Genomic DNA, 7,927 nt, shown 5'->3' on the forward strand with positions numbered 1-7,927 from the left:
TTGGAAAAAGATACTGCATGTTTAACATTTGAATAAATTTCAATGCATATTTATTTCTAATAAATTGTTTTTTGCACTGTTACTTCTTATTTAAGCCCTGTGTGATGTGTATGTCCTTGTTTTACATACGTAAACTTACATTTAAATGCAAATTTGGGCATGATTCTCTTTTTGCCAGACCTGTACATCTACTGTGAATATACTGCCACTCTTCGATTATTTCTTATGCTGCACCAAAAGGTATAAATACCAGAATAAGTATTTCATCTTCATTATAGTACTTTTAATGCTACTAAGTGGTTTAGCTCAAGAAATGACACCAACACAGAGATGGCCAGAGCAGGGATGGGCATTTCTACAACTGTTGTTGGTGGCATCTGTTTGTCATGCTGAGGAGCCAGTGTGCAGACAGAGAGGAGATCCTGAGAATCCACTGCTATCTAAGAATGGGGATATTATACTGGGGGGGATGTTCTCTTTTCACACAAGCTGGAAAGACAGAAAGGATTCCTACATGAACCAACCTCTGCCACTACAATGTACCAGGTAAATGACACATTACAAATCAATTTACATTTAAAGAATCTTTTGGGAATCATTACAGACAAAAATGTATTTTCATTTGTTTTAGTTATTTAAATTCCTTTCATTAAATGTTTTAATTTGAAAAGTTTTTGTTTTGTATTTTGAGATTCATCCAGATTATTTGTGTCTGTTTTAGGGAATATGATGCAATTCAAATTATTAATAATTGTCTCAATTAAGTTTAAATTTCAGAGATTTGCAGTTTGCCCATGCTATGGTTTTTGCCATTGAGGAGATTAATAACAGTACAGACCTACTGCCAGGAATCTCTCTGGGCTATAAAATGTATGATACTTGTGGATCTGTTGCCAGAAGTGTAGGAGTTACACTAGCTTTGGCTAATGGTAATGAAATTGTGTCTGTACCATCCAAGACCTCATGTACAAAACCTGCATATGTGCAAGCCATAATAGGAGAGACCTCTTCTTCTCCAACCATAGCAGTAGCTACTGTCATTGGACCTTTTTTTGTACCCGTGGTTGGTATTTTATATATAGAACCTATTTTATCATCTTTGAATACTTTTTTTAAAAATATTAAAAATTAGATCAGTCACTTTGCCTGGTACTTTTTATGTACTCAGTATAAGTATTGAGTAGAACTGTTTTTTTTTTTTTTTTATATATATATATTTTTACTATATTTTTTCCATTAAATTTAAATGTTTTATTTTTAACACTTTCATCTTTTTTCATTCTGTGTCTTTTTCATTTATAAGTTTTTATTTTTAATTCCAGATCAGCCACTTTGCCACATGTGCTTGTCTCAGTGACAAAACCAAGTACCCATCCTTCCTCAGAACAATACCCAGTGACTACTACCAGAGCAGAGCCCTGGCCCATTTGGTCAAGTACTTTAGATGGACTTGGGTTGGAGCTATCAGATCCAATAACGATTATGGAAATAATGGCATGGCCACATTCACAGAAACTGCACAGCAGCTGGGCATCTGTCTGGAGTATTCTGTATCTTTCTTTAGAACAGATCCATATTCCAAAATACAAAGGATAATTGAAATTATAAAGGCTTCAACCTCCAAGGTGATTGTTGCATTCCTTTCCCGTGCGGATTTGAATGTTCTCCTACCTGAGTTTTCATACCATAACTTGTCTGGATATCAGTGGATAGGCAGTGAGTCTTGGATATTTGATTCACAGACAGCAGAAATGGACATACATCACATACTGAATGGTTCCATTGGTCTTTCCATTCCTAAAGCACATATCACTGGCCTGAGAGAGTTCATACTGGATGAGAAGCCATTGAAATCATCAAACAATGAACTGTTCACTGAGGTCTGGGAGACACTATTTAGTTGTAAGTTCAAGGAGTTGAAGTCATCAGCAGACATTCAGAGAGAGTGTACTGGACATGAAGATATGACTGGAGTTCAAAATAGCTTCATTGACATGTCTCTCATGCCTATCTTTAACAATGTCTACAAAGGAGTGTATGCAGTGGCCCATGCACTTCACAATATCCTCAGCTGTAATAAAACATGTAACAAAACTGTGCACCTAGATCCATTCATGGTAAGCTTCTTAGTAGCTTAAAATACAGTTTTCACATTAAGTTATTCAGAAAAATGTTATCTAGAAAAATGGATTCTTATATATATATTTTAACCAGTCGGTATGTACAATCTTTGTCATGCAATGAATTGAGTTATGACACACTTCTTAGGTTCTGCAACACATACAGAAGATCCATTTCACAACTAAGGAAGGAGATGAGGTTTACTTTAATGAGAATGGAGATCCGGCAGCAAAGTATGACATTATAAACTGGCAGCCAAGAGAAAATCGTACTGTGGAGTTTGTCACAGTTGGCCTTTATGATACGTCATTAACTACAGAGAAACAGCTAAATCTGCAAAACAAGTCTTTAATTTGGGCAAGAAACTCAAAGCAGGTAAGCTATCGTACAATTCCTTTTTATGTTCTTGTTTCTTTGTTCAAAATATGTAATTAACTGTGTTTCACAATATTTTGATGCTTCAAAATACATTGTTCTACAGAGAACATCATATGGACATTTTTCTTTGTCAAAGTCCATATACGGTTAAATATTTTTGATCATGCAGGTGCCTGTGTCAGTTTGCAGTGAGAAATGTCGCCCAGGAACACGCAAGGTTCTCCAGAAAGGAAGGCCTGTTTGCTGCTATGACTGTATAGCATGTGCAGAGGGAGAGATCAGCAACATTACAGGTGCAATGATATATCATTTTAACTTTGGTGCGTTGTAAAGCAAAGTTAAGTACGTAGGAAGGCCATACAGTAACCATATAATAAGTTTGATGTCTGTTTTTGTGGAGACATAATATCATTTAGATTTCCTTGTTGAACTATGTGAAAATAATTAACTGTTTATCACAGAATCGTGAGTAAGGAGATAAAATTAATTTGGACATTATTTTTGATAATTGATAGCATTGGATTTCTGCAAAAAAAATAAATAATTAAAATTTATATAAAGTTTACATATGTCTGCATATGTAAATATAGACAAATAGAGAGAGAGTTTTTATGTTATAACAGGACTTGCATGTGGTCTTCGTAAAATTGTGTATGCACTCTGGAAAATATTTAGAATTGCATGTTCATTCATTTAAAGTGCAAAGGAAACGTATGCAACAATCAAAAACAGCAGGTGAATGCACTAGATAGCTACACTGTGCAAACTGACTTAACCACAAAACATTGAAGCACTGTTTTTTTGTTTGTTTGTTTGGTTTTTTTTTTGGGGGGGGGGGGGGGGGGGGTTGCTCAATAAACATGTTGTTTTTCATCTTGTAACTGTAAATCATCAGTAGAACATTACATGGATGTTTTTGATGCAAATGCAGGCATATGACAATTTTACTAAATATTAATTTCCAGATTCTATCACCTGTGTGAGATGTCTACCTGAGTTTTGGTCAAATGAAAGAAGAGATGCTTGTATAAAGAAGGAAGCAGTGTTTCTGTCATATGAAGAAATTATGGGAGCACTGCTCACTGCAGCATCTTTATTTGGGGTATGCATGGCGATTGGTGTGATACTTATTTTCTTCAAATATAGGAAAACTCCTATTGTCAGGGCAAACAACTCTGAACTGAGCTTCCTGCTGCTCTTCTCTCTAATTCTGTGCTTCCTCTGTTCTCTGACCTTCATTGATCAGCCCTCTGATTGGTCCTGCATGTTCCGCCATGTAGCATTTGGCATCACCTTTGTCCTCTGTATCTCTTGTCTTCTGGGAAAAACAATGGTTGTTTTAATGGCCTTCAGAGCTACACGTCCAGGTAGTAGTGTTCAGAAATGGTTTGGACAGACACAGCAGAGACTCTGTGTTACAGCATTCACTCTTATACAAGTTATCATTTGTATCATCTGGTTAACAACTTCTCCTCCTTTTCCATTTAAGAATTTTAAGGAAATTAAAGACAAGATCACTCTGGAGTGTGCCCTCGGCTCAGCTGTAGGCTTTTGGGCTGTGCTTGGTTATATAGGACTTCTGGCTATTTTATGTTTTATTTTTGCATTTTTAGCTCGAAAACTACCCGATAATTTCAATGAGGCCAAGTTTATCACTTTCAGCATGCTGATATTCTGTGCAGTGTGGATTACATTTATCCCAGCATATATCAGCTCTCCTGGAAAGTTCAGTGTTGCTGTAGAAATATTTGCTATACTTGCATCAAGTTTTGGACTGCTAATTTGCATCTTCATACCTAAATGTTATATAATCTTACTGAAACCAGAGAATAATACAAAAAGGAATATGATGGGGAAGAAGGCACCAAATTCACTTTGAATATTGAATGCAGTAAAATGCAATTTACCAAGTGACTGAAGGCTAAAGGTTACTGATGTATATATATTTATTATGTTTTTTCTTTCTTTATTTTGTTTGGATTTAGTCTGGATTTTTTAATTTAAATTTGAATGACATGGGACTGCAGATAAATTCAGAAAGCATATGTCATCTGCTCAAATTTTCCTTCTTTTTTAAGAGGCTGCCATGTAGAGCCATAGTTGAATTCTAGTATTAATTGCATGTAACTTGATTAGTATGTTTTCTGCATGATTCATAGAGAGCAGCTACATTCATGAGATACGTGGCAAATAAAATAAGGAAAGTTAACCCTTTCTTCCTTTTATTATATATGGGAAAAAACAATAAAAGCCAAGCTTTTTCTTGGTATTGGATCAGAAAACAAATGCTATATGGTACCTTACATGATGATAACTAGCTGTTCTCATCACATTATTTAACCACTTTAAACACAAATTACTGTAAACAAAAAAATAAATACAATTTATTGATTTAAGCACACCATTGTTTTTCTTGTTAACTTCTTTAACTTCTTTGTTTTTCTATGTTAATGCCTCATTTAGACATATCATTGCTGCTCTTGCTGAACAAGAAAAAATGTAATTTTATGCAAGCCAGAATTTTTTTTCACTCTCACATACTTTCTTCTGTTAGATACACATATTTTTACTCTTTTTACTCTTACATAATTTTATGTTAATTTTTATATTTGCACATTTTCATTCTCATATGTATACATTTTAACATGGATGTACAGGGTGGGCCATTTATATGGATACACCGTAATAAAATGGGAATGGTTGGTGATAGTCCTGTTTGTGGCACAGTAGTATATGTGAGGGGGCAAACTCCTCAAGATGGGTGGGGACCATGGTGGCCATTTAGAAGTCGGCCATCTTGGATACAACAGTGTCCTCCGGTAGGCCAACAAGCCGGACGTTCAGTCGTGTGCTGTAGTTTTCTGCTGCATCCAATCTTTCCTTGAGAGCGCTGACTTGATTTTCAAGCTTGGTGATCCGGGGCTCGTGAGCAATAGCAACGCTGTCCACAGCTGGCACCCTAGCTTCTGCTTCGTCCAACCTTTTATGTGCTGACTGGAGTTCCACCACGAGCTTAGAAACAGCCTCGGTCAGAGGACTAAGTTTCTCGTCAATTACTTTAACAACATTAGCCGTCATCAAGTTAAAGGCATTGGCAAGGGCTGGGTCCAATTCGGCAGTAGGGTCAGAGTCAGAGTCGGCACCATCTTGAGGGCCTTCGCCCGGTTCAGACGGAGTGTCTTTCCTTTCTCTATTTGGTCGCTGCTTACCCATCTTGTCAAAAGACTGTGGCCAAAAGTCTTTCTGGGACATAGCCCACAATGTACAGGGTGGGCCATTTATATGGATACACCGTAATAAAATGGGAATTGTTGGTGATATTAAAGTCCTGTTTGTGGCACATTAGTATATGTGAGGGGGCAAACTCCTCAAGATGGGTGGTGACCATGGTGGCCATTTAGAAGTCGGCCATCTTGGATACAACTTGTTTTTTCAATAGGAAGACGGCCATGTGACACATCAAACTTATTGGTAATGTCACAAGAAAAACAATGGTGTGCTTGGTTTCAACGTAACTTTATTCTTTCATGAGTTATTTACAAATTTCTGACCACTTATAAAATGTGTTCAATGTGCTGTCCATTGTGTTGGTTTGTCAATGCAACCCTCTTCTCCCACTCCAGGGCTCGCAAAATCGCTAGCCCGACATCCCGGGGCTAGCGATTTTTCCAGTCGGGCTACCAAAATCTATCTCTGCCCTGCCCGTCGGGCTATCGTAGGAAGGAAAAATATATGGCAATGCTTTTGCATTCTTTCGGAAATGTAGCTGGATAATTATGTCATTGGCATCGGTGAGCCACTGTCAATATGTGACATATTGAAATTGCGTTTGTATTTGCGCTTGTTTTTTGCTTTCACTTTGCAATCGCGCGAACTGTGTATAGAGAGCGACAGTACTGATTGGTGAGTGACGATAATTTGCGCTTCAATTCCTCTGACATCATCTTATCAATTGTTAGCTTACTATGCAAACATGACAAGTGAAATCTCCCGTAGCAAGCTTAAACATGTGAGAGGTTGATCGCGCAGAGAATCGCTTACCGTTATGTGAGTGCGTGTGTAAAAGCAGTAGGATATATATTTTAGTTCTGCTGAGCCAAATAAGACCGGTCAGGGTGAAAAAGTGACAGCCAAAGAAAAGCTTACCACAAAATGGAAAAGTTATGACAAATCAGACTATAAGGCAAAAAGAAAGTGCAGCTTTATGGTTTCATGGACAAAAGAATTTCTGTGGCTGCAATATGACAAGCTAAATAATAACCAGGGCTGCACATAAGTGGTACGCAGGTGCGCATTCGCTGTCAAAATAAAAAACACACACAAGATAAGAAGTTGCAACGCGTGTTTGCGTACATACGATTTTCTGGAGAGGACAGACATTTGTTTAGAACTCTTAAAGATGTCGAAGAAGCAAGCTCCTTTAAGCAATTACTTTGGTTTTCCTCCACCGCCAAAGAAATGTCAGAAGGAGTCCGAACCACAAAAGAAGCGCATATTCTCGGAAAAGTGGTTGCAGGAGGTGAGCTGTCTTCAAACAAATGATGAACGCACAGAGATTTGGTGCAGAATGTGCCGTGAAAATCCCACTCTAGCGGACAAAAACAGTGCCTTTTATATAGACGCAAACGCGCGTTGCAACTTCTTACCTGGTGCGCGTCTTTTATTTTGACAGCGAATGCGCACCTGCAGACCACTTATGTGCACCCGTGTAAATAACATAATGTTCTGCCGGGTGTGTTGTTGGTTTTCCCTCGATTTCTGAGTCGACAAGCGCCTTTGTTACTGGGACCAGTAATTTTAAGAAAGGCCCCCATTAGAACCCATGAGAAATGCAAGAAATGCATTATTGCTCAGTCTGCAATATCTTTACCAGAACAAACACCAATTGCAAATAACATACTAAAAATAAACCTGAAAATCTGTTTAAAACAGCGTACTATGTTGCAAAGAGTGAACTACCACTGGCAAAATTTAGCAGTCTTTGCAAACTTCAAAAAGCAAATGGCCTAGATCTTGGTTCCACTTGCCTCTTACCCGTGACTTCATTGGAAATTTCAAAGTATGTGGTGGTGCACCATCTTGCTGGAAAAACTCAGGGAACGTGCCAGCTTCAGTGCACAAAGAGGGAAACACAACATCATGTAGCAATTTCAAATATCCAGTGGCCTTGAGGTTTTCATTGATGAAGAATGGATCCACTATCGTTGTACCCCATATACCACACCAAACCATCACTTTTGTTGTTCCAACAGTCTTGGAGGGATCCATCCAATGCAGGTTAGTGTCAGACCAATAGCAGTGGTTTTGTTTGTTAACTTCACCATTCACATAAAAATTTGCCTCATCACTGAACAAAATCTTCCGTGTGAACTGAGGGTCCGGTTCCAATTTTTGTTTTGCCCATTCTGCAAATTCTGTGCGCCGATCT

The 7,927-nt window shown here is 37.9% G+C and overlaps 1 protein-coding gene across 1 annotated transcript; it reads left to right on the plus strand.

Moving 5' to 3' along the window:
- The first annotated feature begins 406 nt into the window (after positions 1 to 406).
- On the plus strand, positions 407 to 4,378 carry LOC102780987 (extracellular calcium-sensing receptor-like). The gene is made up of 6 exons (XM_087851643.1): positions 407 to 546; positions 766 to 1,063; positions 1,323 to 2,117; positions 2,269 to 2,496; positions 2,669 to 2,792; positions 3,465 to 4,378. The coding sequence occupies exons 1-6, from the start codon at positions 470 to 472 to the stop codon at positions 4,376 to 4,378; spliced, it is 2,436 nt and encodes an 811-aa protein (XP_087707769.1). The 5' UTR covers positions 407 to 469.
- The last annotated feature ends 3,549 nt before the right edge of the window (positions 4,379 to 7,927 follow it).

Source organism: Neolamprologus brichardi, chromosome 14 (genome assembly GCF_056152115.1).
Source record: "Neolamprologus brichardi isolate AB-2024 chromosome 14, ASM5615211v1, whole genome shotgun sequence".
Classification (NCBI taxonomy): domain Eukaryota; kingdom Metazoa; phylum Chordata; class Actinopteri; order Cichliformes; family Cichlidae; genus Neolamprologus; species Neolamprologus brichardi.